This window comes from Equus caballus, chromosome 3 (genome assembly GCF_041296265.1).
Source record: "Equus caballus isolate H_3958 breed thoroughbred chromosome 3, TB-T2T, whole genome shotgun sequence".
Taxonomy (NCBI): Eukaryota; Metazoa; Chordata; class Mammalia; order Perissodactyla; family Equidae; genus Equus; species Equus caballus.
In genome coordinates, this window is record NC_091686.1 from 23,443,187 (window position 1) to 23,463,055 (window position 19,869).

The window sequence follows — 19,869 nt, forward strand, 5'->3', positions numbered from 1 at the left end:
AGATCCATCAGAGGAATTACAGTCTATGGCAGCTATAGCCTTACAAAATGTATTTCTTTTCTTTTCTTTTTTTTTTTTGGTGAGGAAGACTGGCCCTGACCCAAGATCTGTTGCCAATCTTCCTCTTTTTGCTTGAAGAAGATTGTAGTTGAGCTAACATCTGTGGCAGTCTTCCTCTATTTTGTATGTGAGATGCCACCACAGCATGGCCCAATGACTGGTGCATAGGTCTGCACATGGGGTCCTAACCCATGAACCCTGGGCTGCCAAAGCAGAGTACATGAACTTAACCACTACACCACTGTGCTGCCCCCTACAAAATGTATGTCTTAAATAATAAGACTTGAAAGTCAAAATTAGTCCTTGATCTGTTGTCTGCAGGATGGGTGTTGTGTTAGCAGGCATGAAAACAGCATTAATCTCATTGTACACCTCCATCAGAGCTCTTGGGTGACCAGGTGCATTGTCAATGAGCAGTAATATTTTGAAAGGACTCTTTCTCTGAGCAGTAGGTCTCAGCAGTGGGCTTAGAATATTCAGTCAACCATGTTGTAAACAGATGTGCTATCATTCAGACTTTGTTGTTCCATGTACAGAGCACGGGCAGAGTAGATGTAGCATAATTCTTAAGGGCCCTAGGATTTTCAGAATGGTAAATGAGCATCAGCTTCCACTGAAAGTCACCAGCTGCATTAGCCCCTAACAAGAGAGTCAACCTGTCATTTGAAGCCAGGCACTGACTTCTCTGTAGCTGTGAAAGTCCTAGATGGAGTCTTCTTCAGTGTACGGCTGTTTCATCTGCATTGAAAATCTGTTGTTTGGTGTGGCCTCCTCCATTAATTATCTTAGCTGGATCTTCTGGATACCTCGCTGCAGCTTCTCCACCAGCACCCGCTCCTTCACCTGCACGTCTGTGTCGGGAGACGGCTTCTTTCCTCAGACCTCATAACCATCCTCTGCCAGCTTCAAACTTTTCTTCTGCAGCTTCCTCACCTCTCTCAGCCTTCATAGAACTGAAGAGAGTTGGGGCCTTGCTCTGGATTAGGCTCTGGCTTAAGGGAATGTTGTGGCTGGTTTGATCTTCTATCCAGACCACTCAAACTTTCATTTTATGGATTGTATCGGCTCAAAACAATTACAATAGTAATGTCAGAGACCACTGATCGTAAATCACGATAAAAAATATAATAATGAAAAAGTTTGAGATATTTCAAGAATTACCAAAACGTGACACAGAGACACGAAGTGAGCAAATGCTGTTGGAAAAACGGCACCGATAGACTTGCTTGACGCAGGGTTGTCACAGACCTTCAATTTGTAAAAAATGCAATATCTGAGAAGCACAATAAAGCAAACCATAATAAAACGAGGTATGCCTGTATGTGATGCTTTCAAAAGAAATTAAGGAAATATTTAAATTGTCCTCACTCCCTTGTTAAGAGATACCTGATTGATTCAGCCTTTTCTTCATAACAACTAAGAGTAATTGCATTCAGGAGGATTGTCATTGCCCCAAGTGTAAGAATGGTTGTATCAGGTGTGTTGATTGCAGACAGCAGGTGTCACCTCTGGCTAACTTGGGCAAAAAGGAGTTTGATGGAAGACTGTTGGGGGCCTTTAGAGTTGGCAGGAGGCCGCCAGCTGGAGGCAGCATGGAGGCCAGGATGTGGGGACCCCTCGAGTAGCCGGCAGTTCCTCAGCTGGAACACGGGTCTGGGATGGCCTGGCCAGGACGCTGCTGCTCCTGATGAGTGACCTCCAGCCATTCACCTGCTTGCTCAAGACCCAGTATTCCAGGAGGGTCTGATTGGCTGAGCTCAGGTCACGTGCCCACTGGCTGTACTGGGGAAGGACGGGGAGGGGCCAGTCTTCTGGGGGCTCATGTTGTGAGTAGCCTTCACCAAGGGTCACACTCCCACCAAAGCTAGGAGGAGAAAGGTCAAATTGCCTAAAAAGGTAAAGAACAGAGACGCATTCTAGGCTGCATCCTTGCCCCCAAAAGATATTTTAGCAAGGCTATCTTTCACTTTTATTGTAGGAGCGATTTTATGTACATTAGAATCTCATTTGATCCTCACAAAACTGCGAGCTGAGACTGTCTGGATAGGGAACGGAACCTTCGTGTTAGTGCATCCGGTGTGCTTTAGATTTTCCGCAGACGCTCAGAGGAATCTAATCGACTTGCTCAAGAATAACCAGTGGCAGTCCCTGGACTCATCACAGTTCTTCTAACTTAGAATCTAGTGGGCTTGCCTCTTTGCCACCCTATATTTGGCCTGGACTGTCTCATTTTGGGCTGACTTTTCTTACAGGTTACGTAAGGACAGGCTCGATCTTTCTGGCCCAAACTCAGGATCGGCTGATCTCTCTGAAGCGCATCAACTCAAGGCTAAAGTACGTATGAGGCTAGGAGCCTGTCTTGACTTTACTGTCAAACTGACCTCTGCCAGAGGGCCAGTGAATGTCATTGTCCCCCTGTGTTCTGTGGCAGTGTTATAGGCATCCCTTCTGAGATCATCTCCCCCAAGAAAGTGGCCGAACTTCATCCTCTCCTCAATGTGCACGACCTGGTGGGGGCCATGCATGTTCCTGAGGATGCAATGGTGTCCTCCGCCGATGTGGCTCTTGCCCTGGCAACTGCTGCCTCCCAAAATGGTAAGCAGGTTTTGGGTTAGGAAGGTAGAAGTTACGTAAGAACCTGTCTCACAGTAGACAATAACACCAACTCAGCTTCCATTTTTGGACACTGGTTCTTAAAATTTTTGTTTTAATATATAATGTCTGTTAAATACTTCTCCTCAGGGCCACATTGTTCTTATTAAAGTTCCAAGGAAATGCTATTAGTACTGATTAATGCACTTCAGACTGGAATATTTTCCCCCACAGGACCCGAGAAGCACCAAGATTAGAGCACACCTGGGGATTTAATCCACAGCTTGGATCATGTCCCAGTATTGGAGTGAATGAGGGAAAACTAATCAGTGTCCACGGTGTTAGACACTTTGAATGAACTGATTCATGACGTGGGTAGAGCAGGATTACCCTATTTGACTTTTTCTTCCCTGCCCCTTTTATAGTCCTGGAATTTAATTGTGTCCTAAAGTCATGGTTTTGTTTTTTTTTTTAAAGATTGGCACCTGAGCTAACATCTGTTGCCAATCTTCTTTTTCCCTTCTTCTCCCCAAAGCCGCCTAGTACATAGTTGTATATTCTAGTTGTAGGTCCTTCTGGATCTCCTATGTGGGATGCCACGTCAGCGTGGCTTGATGAGCGGTGCCATGTCTGTGCCCAGGATCAGAACCAGCGAAACCCTGGGCCGCTGAATCGGAGCATGCGAACTTAACCACCTAGCCATGGGGCCAGCCCCTAAAATCAGTTTTTAAATTGGCCTGCTATTTTCAGTCTTGTAAACGATCCATTTGCAGAGTCTCAGGATGTGGTTCCTAGGAGTTTTTTGTTTTTTAAAGTTAAAGCATTGACCTGGCCTTTTCAGTGTTTCTTCTGAGTTGAGAATCTGCTGTAGATGCCTTAGCTGTGGAACATCAGGATGGACACATCAACTCTTTCTTTACCTTGGAACAGGTGTTCAGATCTATGACCGGACAAGCGTTCTTCATGTAATAGTCAAAAAAGGTCAAGTTACTGGCGTGGAGACAGATAAAGGACAAATCCAATGCCAGTATTTTGTCAACTGTGCTGGTCAGGTAGGTTAGCAACAATACTGGGTCACTGGTTTTTTATTTAACTTTTATCTTTGGGATTTTTTGGTATGTTGTGGTGGACTAAACAGGTGTCAGGGACCACACTGTTTGGACTGGAAAACTCAGAATTCTTCTACTCCAAATCAGAAACCTGTATCCCTCCAATAGAAGCACCTGTGATCTTTGCCTTCCTCCACCTTGGGTTAATTGGTGCTATGCCGATCAGGAAGGCCAGCGAACAGTTGGGCATTGACCTAAATCCTTGGCGTTGGGTCTTTTTGTGGTGTTTCATTTCATTCTACAACGTAGCAAATAAAGTATTAGGCTATTCTATATTGTCAGGAGCGTGGATTCAGTTTGCAGAACACTAAGCTCCTCCTACTTTTAAGGCAGATTGGTCCCTTGCCTTCCACTCTGAATCTTAAGGTGACCTAGGAATACTTTTTGCCATATGAAGTTCATTTATGGTTGGTATTTGGAGTTTGTAGTTGAGGCCAGGCATTTTGTTAAAAGGGCCTCATTTGCTCCCCATGAGCTTATTTTACTAGCTGGTAAATCTGTCTTCCTTTGATCTAAAAGTAATTTTTATGGTTTAAAAAGTATAGTGTTGTTCCCCATCCAAATTGAACTCTACAGCAGGCTGAAACTTGGCTTCCCACACCTGACGTTGTAGCAGGAGCACACACAAGCCACTTGAAATTAACTCTTTTCAAGTGGCTGAAGCTCCTCATTTGTCTTTCTCTTCCTCTCCCCACCCACAAATAAATCTGTCCATTTGTAGTGGGCATACGAGCTGGGTCTGTCCAACGAGGAGCCGGTTAGTATCCCGTTACATGCCTGCGAACACTTCTACCTTCTGACTCGCCCCTTGGAGACCCCTCTGCAGAGCAACACACCAAGTGAGGACCTGCACTTTGTTTGTCATCTTCTTTCCTTGCCCCCGTTCTGTCTTCTGAGAAGGAAGACTTTCAGCTGGGGACAGACTGCGCCTGAAAGAGTCTTGTTTTTTCTGGAGCATGTTACAGGGAGGTGGACGCAATTCTAACTTTTCTTTAAGAACTCTTTATGAAAGGATGGCTAAAATGGGCATTCCACTTAAACAGTTTTTTGTCGTTTTTTTGCAAGCTAATTGTAGTCCCAAACAGAGGTCTAAATTGAGAATATTGGAATGTTACCTGGAGTTTTTGACTTGAATGCTTGCCTTGTAGAAATGTCACGGGTAAGCTATAAACTCAGGTTGTTCAGTGACCCCGAGCGCCGTAGGAGAGGGTTTGACCTCACTTTGAAGGTCTTAATCCCTAGAATGGGCTCCGCCGCCCTCCTTTCGCTTAGGCGCTCAGGATCTCACAGTGAGAGTTAGGTAGTTTGGTTGTGAGGACTAGTCAAAGCTTTTAGGTAACTAACTGGGTTAGGGGTAATCAGAGAAACAGTGTCTAGTCTACGTCTGAGAGGGAGGATCCTCCTGCATGACCTCAAGGGTGTTTTCAAGCTAACGAATGCCTTTGTTCTCTGGATGCTGTTTGGTTAGTGAAGCCTATAATGGGTGTTTCTGTTTTGCCTTTTTCTTTCCATTTAGAAAGCTGGCTTACCTCTGAACCCTATTTCTCTCTTCTACTCCCCACTCCCTTGTCATTTCTCTTCCTCAGCTATTGTGGATACTGACGGAAGAATCTATATTCGGAACTGGCAGGGTGGCATCTTGTCTGGGGGCTTTGAGAAGAACCCGAAACCAATTTTCACTGAGGGCAAGAACCAGCTGGAGATTCAGAATCTACAGGAAGACTGGGATCATTTTGGTGTGTGAACTACATTATAACAATAATGCCCTAAATTTACCTAAGATGTTATATTTTTCAAAGCGTTTTCAGGAGGAGTTCCTTATTTGATCTTTGTAACAACCCCATGTGGTGGTTACAGAGAGCAGTCTACAGAGTTTTCCTGGTCTAAGGATGCAGTTACTATGTAACAGATTCAGGGGACTAAAATCTAGGTTAAGGGACTTCTGGCTTATTACTTACTCATCTAAAATCACTGCTGAAATTTTAGGCTGGGAGGAAACCTTTCTGTACGACTTCATATAAGACTGAAAAAAGTTTTAGAAAGCAGAATTGTTTTGTTAATATAGTCTTTTACTCAATTTTTAAATTATTTTATTTATTGAATAGTTAAGATAGTCACATGGTTCCAAATTCAAAAGATATGAAAGGGTCTATAATGAAGTGTCCATCCTGCCCTTGATGGACTTTTTAAGAAAAATTTTATTGTGGGAAATTTCAGACTTTTAAAAGTGGAGAGAATAGTAAATAGAAACCCCCATGTACCCACCAATTGGCTTCAGTCTGGTTTCATCTATTACCACTATCCCACTGGACCATTCCTAGATGATGGACTGACTTTAAAACAGGCTGAGGATCTGTCTTTTGCAGCTATTCCAACCTAAGAAACCCCTGTCTCGTTGTATCTCTCTTTGGGTGCCATTTAAGAGCTTTTCCACAAATATCTTCCCTTTGAGATTCTTTTTTTTAAAGATTGGCACCTGAGCTCACAACTGTTGCCGATCTTTTTTTTTTTTTCATGCTTTTTCTCCCCAAATCCCTCGAGTATAGTTGTATATTTTTTTTCAGTTTTGGGTCCTTCTAGTTGTGGCATGTGGGACACTGCCTCAATGTGGCCTGATGAGCGGTGCCATGTCTGCGCCCAGGATCCGAACCGGCGAAACCCTGGGCTGCCGCAGTGGAGCACGCGAACTTAACCACTCGGCCACGGGGCCGGCCCCCGCTTTGAGAGTCTTATCTGTAGGCACATGTATTATGGGTTCTTCCATAGCTCCTTCCCTTTCTCAAGAGTATCTTTTTTCTAAGTTTTTATGCCAAGCACTTCATAGGTGTGTCTCATAATTCCACCATGGGTTCTGCTTTCTGATAAATGACCTAGTTGGCTCTTCTTAGAAAACCTCTTCCAAGAGAATTTCTGAAAGGAAAGGGACTAGGAAAGTATAAAGAGTTTAAAGTTTTGGAATTCCCTAAAGCTGAGCACTCTGTTGGGTTTTGTTTTTATTGCTCAGAGCCCCTGTTGAGTTCCCTCCTGCGTAGGATGCCCCAGCTGGAGACTCTGGAGATCATGAAGTTGGTGAATTGCCCTGAGACCTTCACACCAGACATGAGGTGCATCATGGGCGAGTCTCCTTCAGTACAAGGCTACTTTGTCCTGGCAGGAATGAACTCTGCTGGCCTTTCATTTGGTGGAGGAGCTGGAAAGTAAGTCTTTCTTACTCAGACTCAGCTTGCTAGGTATTTGAGTTTGGAAACACCCAGTTGTGGTGAGATAGATGATCCTGCTGAGTAATAAAGTTTTTATTTGAAAGTTAGGTTCTAATAGAAATAAACCAACCATGAAAAGACAAATACTGTGTGATTTCACTTATATGAGATACTTAGAGTAGTCCAGTTCCTAAAGACAGACAGTAGAAAGGCAGTTGCTAGGGGCTGGGGTTAGGGGAAACTGGAGAGTGACTGCTTAATGGATAAAGCAATTCAGTTTGGGGCGATGAAAAAGAGTTCTGGAGATGGATAGTGGTGATGGTTATATAACAGTGTGAATGGATGTGATGCCACTGAACTTCACACTTGACAATGGTTAAGATGGTCAGTTTAATTTTATGTGTATTTTACCACTATTTTTAAAAGTTTTCTTCTTTTTAATGAGGCCGTTTTTCTTGAGTGACTTGTAGAATGGCTCTGAAAAAAGTTATGGAAGAGGAGTTACCCAGAAACATTTGGAGCAGAGGAGGTGTGGTCAGATAACTCTATAACCTCCTGAGGTGTCTGTTTTATAGAAAAAAACCATTGGATGTATAAATTAGAATATATTTTTGTGTCTATTTTAGTCTTATTTCTTCATAAATGTGGCTTATATCTTAAACACTTTCTAGGGAATATTATCATCAGAGCTAAAATCCTCATAATGGTCTTGTGCGAGCAGTAGGTGGATCCATGTTTGTTTCTTCCAGAAAAGTTAAGGAAATTGCCCAGAATCACTCAACCAGTCTGTGACAAGATGGGATCTCTGAGTCTGTTGGTTTTTGATTCCTAGTACAGTGCTGAGGGTATCCCATCTGAGGCCCATAGCTTCCCCCACATCTAAACAGGTACCTCGCAGAATGGATGATGCATGGGTATCCCTCAGAAAACGTCTGGGAATTGGACTTGAAACGTTTTGGAGCCCTCCAGAGCAGCCGTACCTTTTTGCGCCACCGGGTCATGGAAGTCATGCGTAAGTGAAGCTTTCTCCCAATTGCACCTAGTTGCAGATGTCTTCCTCGGGGCCTGTTCTGTCATTCAGAGCGGCAGATTTTTCCTCAGTTCTTTAATCATTGCTTCAAATGGGGCTTCTGATTGACTGTTTCAGGCCTGTGTTGGGGGCATCATGGCCCACGTGCTATTTATGGATAATTTTCTTTAGTATATCGTGCCTTGTTTACTCCAGGGGAAGAAAAGTAGAAGAGGACTTAGGCTGGGAGTTCCTGTCAGACTCCCTGCAGCAGCTTCCTGTTCATTCCCAGCATGGCCTGCTTTCCACTTTGCCTGGAAGACCCTGTGTCACAGCGAATGCTCTCGCTCTCCACTGGGTCTTGAAGATATGGTTTGCTTTCCAAGGCAGAGAATTTGCCAAGTTATTCTCAAAGCTTCAAGCTTCTCTGAGTGATTTTTGTCATTAACCCCTTATACGCTAGCAAGATAGGAAACCACTTCTCATGTAAACACAAAACATACATTCTTGCTCTCTTTGTCCTTGACCTTGGTTCCCTCCAGCTTTGAAGGACTGGCCTCTTCATTTTAACTTATTACCCTACCTTGTCTCTGATTTATTTTCCCATAAACCCTTAGAGACAGCTTTTGTATGAGGAATTGAACCAAATCAGATTGTAATATCATTTTCCTATACTGAGGAACTATTCTCAGACTTTGCCAAAATATATCAATATTTCAGATATATTTATGCTCAGGACTAAGTTCCTACATTGGTTGTGACCACCATTCTTGATTAAGAATGAACTGTTGGGGGCCGACCCAATGGCATAGTGGTTAAGTTCGTGTGCGCCACTTTGGTGGCCCAGGGTTTGTGAGTTTGGATCCCGGGTGTGGACCTACACAGTGCTCATCAAGCCATGCTGTGGTGGCGTACCACATACAAAATAGAGGAAGATTGGCACAGATGTTAGCTCAGTGGCAGTCTTCCTCAAGCAAAAAGTGGAAGATTGGCAACAGATATTAGCTTAGGGCCAATCTTCCTCACCATAAAAAAAGAATGAACTGTTGTTTCAGTAGGGAAGTTCCATTCACAATGAGGCCATTGGATGACCTTTACCACCTGCATGCTCACTTTTGTCCTGTGACAGGGAACTCATGTCCATGGGAGATAAAAGACCTGCAGCACTGTGTGTAACTGCTAAGGTTCTTTATTTTTAACAACTCTGGTTAAAATGTTGAACTATTGTTAGTCTAGATTTCCCCATCCATAGTTACTTTAGAACCTGTGCAATCATAGTTGAGCTTCTCCTTGATGAGACGACACTTTTCGTAGTCTTCTCCAATTCTTATAAAATAGAAATTGCAGGCACCATAGAAAATGGGGAAGGGGAAAGTAGAACCTAAAGTACCAGAGGAGATGGACAGGTCGTCAGAATCTAAGGAAGCCAGTGTGGCTTCTTCTCTTTAATCTCCCAGGCTCCCCACTACCCTGATGGACCTCTTGGTTGGAATGGTGTGAGGTCAGGTCTTCTCTTTGGAAGGGACTAGAGATCACACTCTTTCTGGCTATTTTTACTTATTGCTGTTGCAGATTGGACATTAGGAGAAATGAATTCTGACCCTAGCTTTGTTATGTGAATAATGTCACTGGGACAATACTATGCAACCTGTCAGATTTCAGAGCCACCAAATCAAGGTATGCTATATGCCCTTTCACTTCAGAAATGGGTTAAATATTAGAGAGGAATTGTCTGTAACAGGTCTGAGATCCCAAGAACACAGGCACTGTTAGGAATCAAGTGCCATTTTCTTCACACTTTGGAATCACCTGTGTCCCACTTAGCTATAACCTTTGTCTCTGCTGTAGAGCTTAGCAAGGTTTAGAACTATGACTTTTCTCTCATTGTTTCTACCTACTAATTTGGAATGATGATTGTGAACAGAGACCTACAGTCATTATGTGACTCATAGTTATATAACTCTGTGGAGGGAAGATATCAGCTCTTGCAATGTTTTCTTTCTTCTGGAGCATGCTGTTAGACTGGGTACTGTTTGGCAAATTTTAGGCTACGTTAGCCCAGAAAGCATGCTCTTTTGAATAGGAACAACGCCACAGTCCAGTGGATATTGACTACTCAGCTCTGTGGCTTGTGCTTTCATAGACTGTTCTTATCTGTTTTAGCTCTGCTGTACGATCTGAAGGTTCCCCGTTGGGACTTCCAGACCGGGAGGCAGTTACGCACATCTCCCCTCTATGACCGGCTGGATGCACAAGGAGCCAGATGGATGGAGAAACATGGATTTGAGAGGCCAAAGTACTTTGTGCCACCGGACAAAGGTATGAAGAGACATACTCATTTTTGTTTGTTTTTTTTTTTTTGCCCTGATTCTCAGGGCAATGAAACTTAATTTTAAATGTATATAGCTTAGAATGTGTTCCTGGAATAAAAATCTGTTATACTGTGCTAAACTATACAGGGAGACTCCCAGTATAGATTCTCTCCTTTTCTCTCTTCCTTTTGTTTTTTCCTTTCTGCAGACCTCCTGGCATTGGAGCAGAGCAAGACTTTCTATAAGCCAGATTGGTTTGACATTGTGGAGTCTGAAGTCAAGTGCTGTAAGGAAGCTGTGTGTGTCATTGACATGTCCTCTTTCACAAAGTTTGAAATAACAGTAAGTCTTTGGGAACCAGTATAACAGATTAGGAAACTTGGCATGTTTATGGAATGCCTCCTGGTTTTCATCTGTCACTTCACAACTGATTCTGTAAGAACTCTGATATATTTTAGTGTCTTACCTGTATTGTAAGTTTTCTGAATTTCTCGCTCTTTGTTTCTGGCTTTTAATCTGCTTGCAGAGGCCTGTTTATCATTAGAATCAATAGCTAGCTTTCTCTGGAGCTTCTTGCAGTGGAGTAAATCTGCAAATATTGTTGCCTGAGTACTGGCTAATTGAGTTTTCCCAGAAAGTCCCATTGCCTGTCAGGCCGCGTTACTCAGCCAGATGCTCTTGCGCTCACTCTGCTTTGTTCCCTAACCCTACAGTCCACCGGGGATCAGGCATTAGAAATTCTACAGTACCTCTTCTCCAATGACCTTGATGTGCCTGTGGGCCACATCGTGCATACTGGCATGCTCAACGAGGGTGGAGGGTATGAAAATGACTGCAGCATAGCGCGACTGAGCAAGCGCAGGTGAGGATGACCGCCAGCCGCCCTGCTTCCTCCCACACCGCTTCCTTAAGGGTGCTGTGGCAGAGCAGAGCACCCGACTCACTTTCCAGGAAACCATACTTAGACCAAGGACAAAAAAAGTTCATTGACTCATGGCCAGTTTCTTAGCAGCCCAGTACAAAAAGAAGTCACCAGAAAAAGAAAAAAGAAACTCACCAGATTATATAAAACGATGTGGAAAAATTAGTTACCTTACTAGGAGAAGATGCCTAATCTCAAATTATTAGGTCTGTATAATTTCTTGGCAGTAACAGGAAGCCAGAATCTTTCGTTTTGTCCTCATGTGGTATATCCTAGAATCCTGTGCTACTGGCCCTCCCTGAAAGCTAAGAGGTCATTTGCCAATATTCTGCTCATTGCTTTGAAACAATCTGAGAACTTGCTTCCTTCCCGGTCCTTTTTCTGCTGCCTGGTTTTGATTACTTTGGGTCTTACTTTCAGTTTCTTCATGATTTCTCCAACCGACCAGCAGGTCCACTGTTGGGCCTGGCTTAAGAAACACATGCCACAAGACAGCAACCTGCTTCTGGAGGATGTCACCTGGAAATACACTGGTAAGGTGGCCCTCTAGGGTCAGCTGTGCAAGAAAAGGCCAGCCAGTACAGCTTTGTCTTCTCCATTTGCCTTCTTTATATTTGACATTTCAGAATTGATTGTCAGAAGTGTGGAGGAGGCTCTCTGGCCATAGGAAGTGGATCTCTGATCCTCCCCACGTGTTCATAAGTGCAGTGTGTGATGGGCTAGTGCTTCCGTTTCTGTTGTTCACTGTGATATCCACCACAGCCAGCATGTAGGAATGCAAATATTGTTGAATGAATGAGTAAATCATTTTTAATTTATTAAAGTCATTAGCTTTTTTTCTTTTAAATGAGTGAATAATTTTTAAGGACTACTTCAATCTCCTGATTCTCTCTTCCTCAGCAGTTCTGTTGGGGGAGCAGCCTCCCTTCTTCCACCTTATTCCAAGTTTAACCCCTCCCTCCCCCCACTTAACTGACTCCTGCCCCTCACCCCACCAGGCCCTCATTCTCAATTCATCGTAGCAGCAAATATGATTAACTTCTTGCTACAAGATTGGCAAACTACAGAATCTTATTGAAGCAAAGTTGTTTTCTAGCCCATATGAGGGTAGTTGATGTGTAATTAGTATAAGCTGCTGTCACAAACATGACAGAACCCAGGGTGGTTGGGCAGCTCTCCTGTGAGTGCTCATTTGGGATTGGAGCATTTTCCATCATGTAGGCATACTGGGAAGAGGAAGGGAATGGGAATTGAGTAGGGGGTTTATGGCCAGTCCTAGAAGTTGGCTCCTATTCCATTGGCCAGGACTTGGTCTCCTGATCCCATCTAACTGCACAGGAGACTATGCAACGTTGTCTTCCTGTGTACCCAGAAGAGGAAACCCACTAGCCAGGCTCTTTGATGCCGGTGGTCAGTAGCTGCATGTAGCAGGCCTGTCAGGAGAGGTGTATTTGCCAGAATCAGGGTGCTCTGTGTCCATCCTTGGATTGCCTAAACAAAGGGATGCTTTCGTGGTCTTGCCACCTAGGCCTGGCTGTAGGTGAGCAAGTGCAGAACAAACCTTTCCCATTGGCTCAGCTCTTCACCTGGAGTAGCCAGACATCTCTTGTTCTTTTCGGTTTAGCCCTCAATCTGATTGGTCCTCGAGCTGTGGATGTGCTGTCCGAATTGTCCTATGCCCCTATGACTCCAGACCACTTCCCAAGTCTGTTTTGCAAGGTAGGTTCTGGTAAAGTTCTAGTTTTTAAATGGGCAGGGAATATTTTTTTTGTAGAGATGGCAATTACATGTTCTCACTATGACGTTAGCACCCACAAAGTGTGTTTTTTTTATTAAGCAAACAAAATTAATAAATTCATTTCTTTATTTTTTCCACCCTTCAAGGTTTCATTATTTAATAAGCATTAGGATATCTTTGAAGTGGATTTAGCTTCTCTGAATATCAGTTCTATACATTTATTGCTTTCTGTAGCAGTGGATTAAATTTTTCAAGTTACGAGATTATAACACTGACACCAAAAAATGCCAGTCGAGGTGAGGTCCCTTCTCTCCATGCAAGGCTTCCTCTTTTCCATTCACAGAGTAATTTCTGTGTATGTGGCATCTTTGGGTAAGAAATGGTTTAGGTGAATCCCTAAACAGTTTACATAATTTTCACTATAACTGAGTGAAACAGATTGTATCTAAATAAAAGAAATGATAACTGAATATGAAGCGGCTGATTAGAGAGGTCCAAACAGACGTTTTGGCAACCTGTAACAAGCAGCTGCGGGACAGTTATGACAGAGGCTCTTTGAAGTTCAAACCAAAGTTGGGATCCACTGATTTTACAGGCTAATTGATTTTACAGTGTCCCTTTTCTCCATGGCAGAGTGAAAGCCACGGAAAACTCTCACTGTTAGCCATCAGCAGACCCCTTCCCAGGACTTTGCTGCCTGAAGGAGTGATCCGTCTGCATGCGCCTACCAAGTACAACATTGTGTCGGGCCTCCTGTGGAAACATTTTAGTACTGTCTGGGACTTACCACTTTCCTTTATAGGAAGAGTAGTTGAGTCAGAGGCCCATTAGGTAACTCAGCTGCTCTAAATGCATTTTGAACGTTAGAAGCCTAGTCTCTGACCCCAGGGTAGCAGGTGAACCATGTTCTGTGGGCATCAGGCATCATCTTTTGTGGGGCAAGTGCCCCTGAGAAGACATTTGCCTGGTCTTCATTGCTCTCAATGTCCCTGACTAAAACAAAGCTTTAGCAGGACTTTGCAAAAAGAAATATTTCATGCTTGTCAAAGACTTTGCCTCCACTTTGTACCAGCTGCTTGGCTAGCACTCCTGAAATGGCGATACTCCTAAGATACGTTGTAAAGGCTGTGCTCCATTCCTAATGCCGGGAAACACACCTGAAGATGGAATTCTTTCATTCACGTGTGTCTCCTTTAGAGTCAAACAAAGGGCGCAGAGCTAACGAGAGGGGTCTCCCTCAGGTTTCACTCCTTTAACAACATGTCGAGTGCCCACTTCCCCTGAGGAGTTTCCATGCTGACCGTCTCCCTTTATTTCCACAGGAGATGAGTGTGGGCTATGCGAACGGGATCCGGGTGATGAGCATGACCCACACGGGAGAGCCGGGATTCATGCTTTATATCCCTATAGAGGTGAGACCCATGGAAGGCAGGTGTGCTGGCTTTCCCACACCCACTGAGCACTGGCAGGGTTAGGGGGCCATCTCTGATTAGGCCTTGGTAATTGAGGTAGGCTGCATTAAACAGATTTTAACATTTTTGACTAAGTTATTTTACTTCTTTTGAATAGGTAATACATTTACAAGGTTTAAAAATAAAGACCTATAGGGGCCGGCCCCGTGGCCGAGTGGTTAAGTTTGTGTGCTCCACTTCAGCGGCCCAGGGTTTCGCTGATTCAAATCCTGGGTGCAGACATGGCACCACTCATCAGGCCATGCTGAGGCGGCGTCCCACATGCCACAAATAGAAGGACCCACAACTAAAAATATACAACTATGTACCAGGGGGCTTTGGGGAGAAAAAAGGAAAAATAAAATCTTTTAAAAATAAAGAAAGACCTATAAAAAGTATTCAGTTTCACCTGACCAGTTCCCACCAACCACCACTAATGATAAAACTGTTAGTTTTTTTGTACGTCGTGTCGGATTGTGCATATGTAAGGAAGTTCAAGGACATGTTCTTTACCCCCTTTTTGGAAACACAAACAGAAGCATACTGCTGTTCTTCATCTTGATTTTTTCACTTAACAATTTATCTTAGAGGTCTTTCTCTGTCAATATCTAAAGAAAAAGAGCTTCCTCTTTTTTTCTTTATTTTTTAACAGTGGTATAGTATTCCATCAAATAGCAGAATCATAATTTATTTAACCAGTCTAGTACTATAGACATTTTTGGTGTTTCTTGTCCTTTGCTATTATGAAAAATTCTGCACTGTATGAGAGTGCCTTTTTCCTTATCACATGGAGCAACACATAGAGTTGTCAAACCTTAGGCTGATAGGTACAAAATAGTTTGTCAGTGCAGTTTTAATTTCCCTTATGCACGAGATTGGGCAGCTTATCAAAACACAGGTAAAAGCCCATCTACAGGCCTCCCCAGTTCTGCCTGCCCATTCTGCACACTGTGGTTTCACCGTCTTCTCTGCCTCTCACTCCTTGCCAGTCTCTGAACAAGCTTCTGCCTTTACCCTGTTCTTTCCCCTTGGCACGTCCTTCCTCCAGAGAGACTCCCGAGCTCACAGCCACACCTGCTGCAGATCTTAGTCACGTGTCACCTTGATGAGGCCTTAAAGTTGCAACTCCCCCCTGCCCCCTACCAGTTCTCCTTGGCCTCCTTCCCCGTTTCATTTTTGTCCATAGTGCTTACAGCTGTCTAATAAAATATATTTTCTTTGTTTCATTCATGAGATTACCCATTTAAAAATGTAAGTTCCCTGAGGGTAGGGATATTTGTCTGTTTTAACTTTTAGATCCCTAGAACCTAGAGAAGTACTTGGCACATAGTAAATACTTAATGAACATTGTGTGAATGAATGTTCTGGTCATAGCCTTTGTCCATTTTTGTATTGAATTATTGGTCTTTTTACCAATTTAGGCGTTCTCAGACAGCCCTTGTTGAAATTTTTTTTTTCTAGTTTGTCATTTGTCTTTTGATTTTTTGTGTTTTTTGCCATGTAGAAGGGTTTTTAAATTTACTTTTTATTATGGAAAATGTTTCATAAGTTGCATAAGTTTTTTTTCAATTTTTATGTAGTTGAATTGATCAGTCTTTTCCTTTGTGGTTTCTAGAGTTTGACACATAGAAGGGGCTTCCTCACTCTGGGGTTATAAATTTTTTCCAATTTTCTTCTGGTGCTTTTATAGTTTGCATTGTTGCTGTTTATAGGTTTATGGGGTTTTTTTAAAAAAATGTAAATGCCTCCACCCTTTTGCATAGTCTCTTGATGCACCTTATGAGTATGGATCAAGCTGGTTTTTTCCACATGGATAACCAATTGATGTGAGATTCTACCTTTATCAGATACTAAATTCCTATATGTATTTTAGTTTATTTCTGGACTTTTATTCTGTTCTGTTGGTCTACTGTTCATGATCCAGGATCACACTGTTTTAGTTACTGAGTCTTTATTATATATTTTAATATCTGGTAGTGTTTATCCTCCCTCATAGCTTGGAAAAGAATAATTCCTGTTTCCTTATTTTCCCATGTAAACTTTATAATCATCTGGTTAAAACAAAATAAAAATGCACTGATGATATTTTTTGGATTGTGTCACATTTATAAATTAGGGAGAATTGACATTCTTTTGATGTGTTGAATCTTAGAAAATATGCCTTTTATTTTTTCTTTTTTTTTGTGACCTTCAGAGGTATCTGAGTTTCCTTCAAATAGATATTATACATTTAAGTTTATTTGAATATTTTGTTGTTGTTGTGAATGAGAATGGTGTCTTTGTTCCATTATCTTCGAAGTAATTATGATTTATGAAAGCTATTTTCTTCAGTATATTAATTCTTACTAAATTATCTTATTGTTTTTGTTTTTTAGTTGATTCTCTGGAATTTCCAGAGTTCAATCTTACCATATACAGTCATGCACTGCATAACAATGCTTCAGTCAACAATGGACCACATCTACAACGGTGGTCCCATAAGATTATAATGGAGCTAAAAAATTCCTACCACCTAGCCCACCTATGATGGTTGTAGCCATCATAACATTGTAGCACAACACATTACTTACATGTTTGTGGTGATGCTGGGGACAGCTCCATGCATTATTGCCCCTGAAGACCTTCCAATGGGACAAGATGTGGAGGTGGAAAACAGTGATATTGATGATCCTGACTCTGTGTAGGCCTAGGCTCGTGTGTTTGCTTGTGTCTTAATTTTTTTTTTTTAAGTTTAAAATGTAAAAAAAATTAAAATTTTAAAAATAGAACAACACTTATGGAATAAGGATATAAAGAAAGAAAATATTTTTGTACAGCTGTACAATGTGTTATTACATTTTTTTTTAAAAGATTGGCACCAGAGCTAACAACTGTTGTCAATCTTTTTTTTTTTATTCTTCCCCCCAGCGACCCCCAGTACATAGTTGTATATTCTAGTTGTGAGTGCCTCTGGTTGTGCTGTGTGGGACGCCACCTCAGCATGGCCTGATGAGCAGTGCCATGTCCGCACCCAGGATCCAAACCGGCGAAACCCTGGGCTGCTGAAGCGGAGCGGGCGAACTTTACTACTTGGCCACAGGGCCGGCCCATTATGTTTTAAGCTAAGTGTTCGTACAAGAGTCAAAGTTTTAAAAAATTAAAAAGTTTATGAAGTAAAGTTACAGTAAGCTAAGGTTATTGTTGAAGAAGATTTTTTTTTTTTTTTTAAAGATTTTATTATTTCCTTTTTCTCCCCAAAGCCCCCCGGTACATAGTTGTATATTCTTCGTTGTGGGTTCTTCTAGTTGTGGCATGTGGGACGCTGCCTCAGCGTGGTCTGATGAGCAGTGCCATGTCTGCACCCAGGATTCGAACCAACGAAACACTGGGCTGCCTGCAGCGGAGCACGCGAACTTAACCACTCGGCCACGGGGCCAGCCCCAAGAAAATTTTTTTTTTAATAAATTTACTGTAGCCTAAGTGTACGGTGTTTGTAAAGCCTACAGTAGTGAACAGGAATGTCCTAGGCCTTCGTGTTCACTCACCACTCACTCAGAGAAACTTCCAGTCCTGCACGCTCCATTCATCCTAAGTGCCCTGCACAGGTGTACCCTTTTTCTATCTTTTATGTCATATTTTTACTGTACCCTTTTCTGTGTTTAGATACCCAAATACCATTGTGTTGCAGGTGCCTACAGTATTTAGTGTAGTAACATGCTGTACAGGTTTGTAGCCTGGGAGCAACAGGCTAGACCCCATAGCCTAGGGATGTAGTAGGCTCTATCACCTAGGTTTGTGTAAGTACACTCCATGATGTTTGCACAACGAAATCGCCTGACGTTGCGTTTCTTAGAACTTATCCCTGTCATTAAGTGTCACATACCTGTACAAATAGTATAGTTTTTCTTCTTTCTTGAGAAGCAGTTGTGAGACTGGTCATTTCCTCAGTGGTGAGAATGCTTGTATGAGCTTTTTAATAATTGCTGTATACTTAGGTCACTCTCCTAAATGTTTTAGACAAGTGAAAAGATAGGGATGCTGTTTTCATGGAGCTTAAGTTGGGTTAAGGGGGCCTGACTCGTTATTCCTGGGCTGTATGTAGCACTTTCGTTTGTTGAGGATGTGGCATCCTGAGAATTTTAGACAAGCTTGTCCCTCGTCCAGGTTGGTACATGAGCCAGCAGGCACTGCCAGACACATTCCATGTTTAATTCCAAAGGTCTCCTGGTTACTAACCTTTCATCTCTCCCTCTAGTATGCCCTGCATGTTTACAATGAAGTGATGAGTGTTGGGCAGAAATATGGAATCCGGAATGCTGGGTATTATGCTCTTCGTAGTCTCCGAATTGAGAAGTTTTTTGCCTTCTGGGGTCAGGATTTAAATACCCTCACCACCCCGCTGGAATGTGGACGAGAGTCTTGGGTGAAATTAGAGAAGGTACTGTATCTCTGCACACTCTACACTGTCACTCAGCTTCCTGAGCAGTGGCTCTGCCGTAGAGTAGGAAGAGGAGCTGATGTGGAAGGAGAGGTGTATGAGGATTGAGACCCTGGTGATAGCATCAAGTGACTCATGACAATTAGGATGTGCTTAGAATGAAAAATGTATCTATGGGATAAAACATCTTAATATGAAAACATAATACACACACAACACTTATTTGGAGTACTATGCTCTCTTTTAGACTGAATGCTCTGGGAAGTCTGATTCATTAACATGCCTTAAATATTTGTACAAATTAGCATCTTACATTCAGTTGCCTAATTTTTGTTTCTTTTCAAAGTAATATATGAACATGATTTTTTTTTAAAATTATAGTTCGACAGGGTATTTGGTGAAGAGTCTCTTTTCCACCTCTGAACCCCACCCAGTCTCACTGTCAACTTCACCAGAAGCAGCACTTTCCTGTCTCTCCTTAGGGGAGCGTCAGCATGGTGCAAACAGGAGTGTACAGTTTCCCGTCACCTGTCTAGCCTAGATGGTGGATACTGCCTGCTGGCTATGTTGCACCTTGCTTTTTTCACTAGCAACACATCTTGGCAATCATTCTTTCTCAGTACAGTAGATCTACAGTATTCTTTTTGAGCAATTACAGATAACTGTTTTCCTCTGATATAAAAGTAATGAATATTTATTTGGGAAAACAGGGAAAAATATAAAGAAGAAAATTAAAATCATTCATATTTTATCTATTCATAATTACTGTTGAGTTTATTTTATCCTGTTCATGATTTTTGTACATAGCATTTATAAATATATATGCATTGAATACAGATTTATGCATGGACTTTTTGTTGGGATTATATAAAAACATTTTTCTGAAACAATTCTAGCAAATATTTTTGAATGTCAATTTTTCTTCCTAAATGTTTTTCCTCTGTGTGGTCTTGTGACTGAAATCTGTATTTACAAAATAGAAAAAAGAAAAATTCTCTGATGATGTCTTTTTATATTGTGAGTGTACTTTTTAACATGGGGTAAACACTCCATTTACCC

At 42.2% G+C, this 19,869-nt stretch overlaps 1 protein-coding gene across 4 annotated transcripts in view; it reads left to right on the forward strand.

Moving 5' to 3' along the window:
• PDPR (pyruvate dehydrogenase phosphatase regulatory subunit) overlaps window positions 1-19,869 on the forward strand; it is a 46,579-nt gene that overhangs the window by 21,397 nt on the left and 5,313 nt on the right. Inside the window, exons 4-17 of one of the 4 annotated variants that reach the window (XM_003364634.5) lie at window positions 2,313-2,394; window positions 2,492-2,655; window positions 3,583-3,704; window positions 4,483-4,600; window positions 5,348-5,497; window positions 6,766-6,958; window positions 7,849-7,973; window positions 10,134-10,289; window positions 10,491-10,624; window positions 10,996-11,144; window positions 11,625-11,737; window positions 12,829-12,923; window positions 14,265-14,354; window positions 18,628-18,810. In XM_003364634.5, coding sequence (XP_003364682.2) covers window positions 2,313-2,394; window positions 2,492-2,655; window positions 3,583-3,704; window positions 4,483-4,600; window positions 5,348-5,497; window positions 6,766-6,958; window positions 7,849-7,973; window positions 10,134-10,289; window positions 10,491-10,624; window positions 10,996-11,144; window positions 11,625-11,737; window positions 12,829-12,923; window positions 14,265-14,354; window positions 18,628-18,810 — 1,874 coding nt within the window. The remainder of the gene's footprint in view (window positions 1-2,312; window positions 2,395-2,491; window positions 2,656-3,582; window positions 3,705-4,482; window positions 4,601-5,347; window positions 5,498-6,765; window positions 6,959-7,848; window positions 7,974-10,133; window positions 10,290-10,490; window positions 10,625-10,995; window positions 11,145-11,624; window positions 11,738-12,828; window positions 12,924-14,264; window positions 14,355-18,627; window positions 18,811-19,869) is intronic. The other 3 variants (XM_070262060.1, XM_070262059.1, XM_070262061.1) reach the window with 3 other exon arrangements.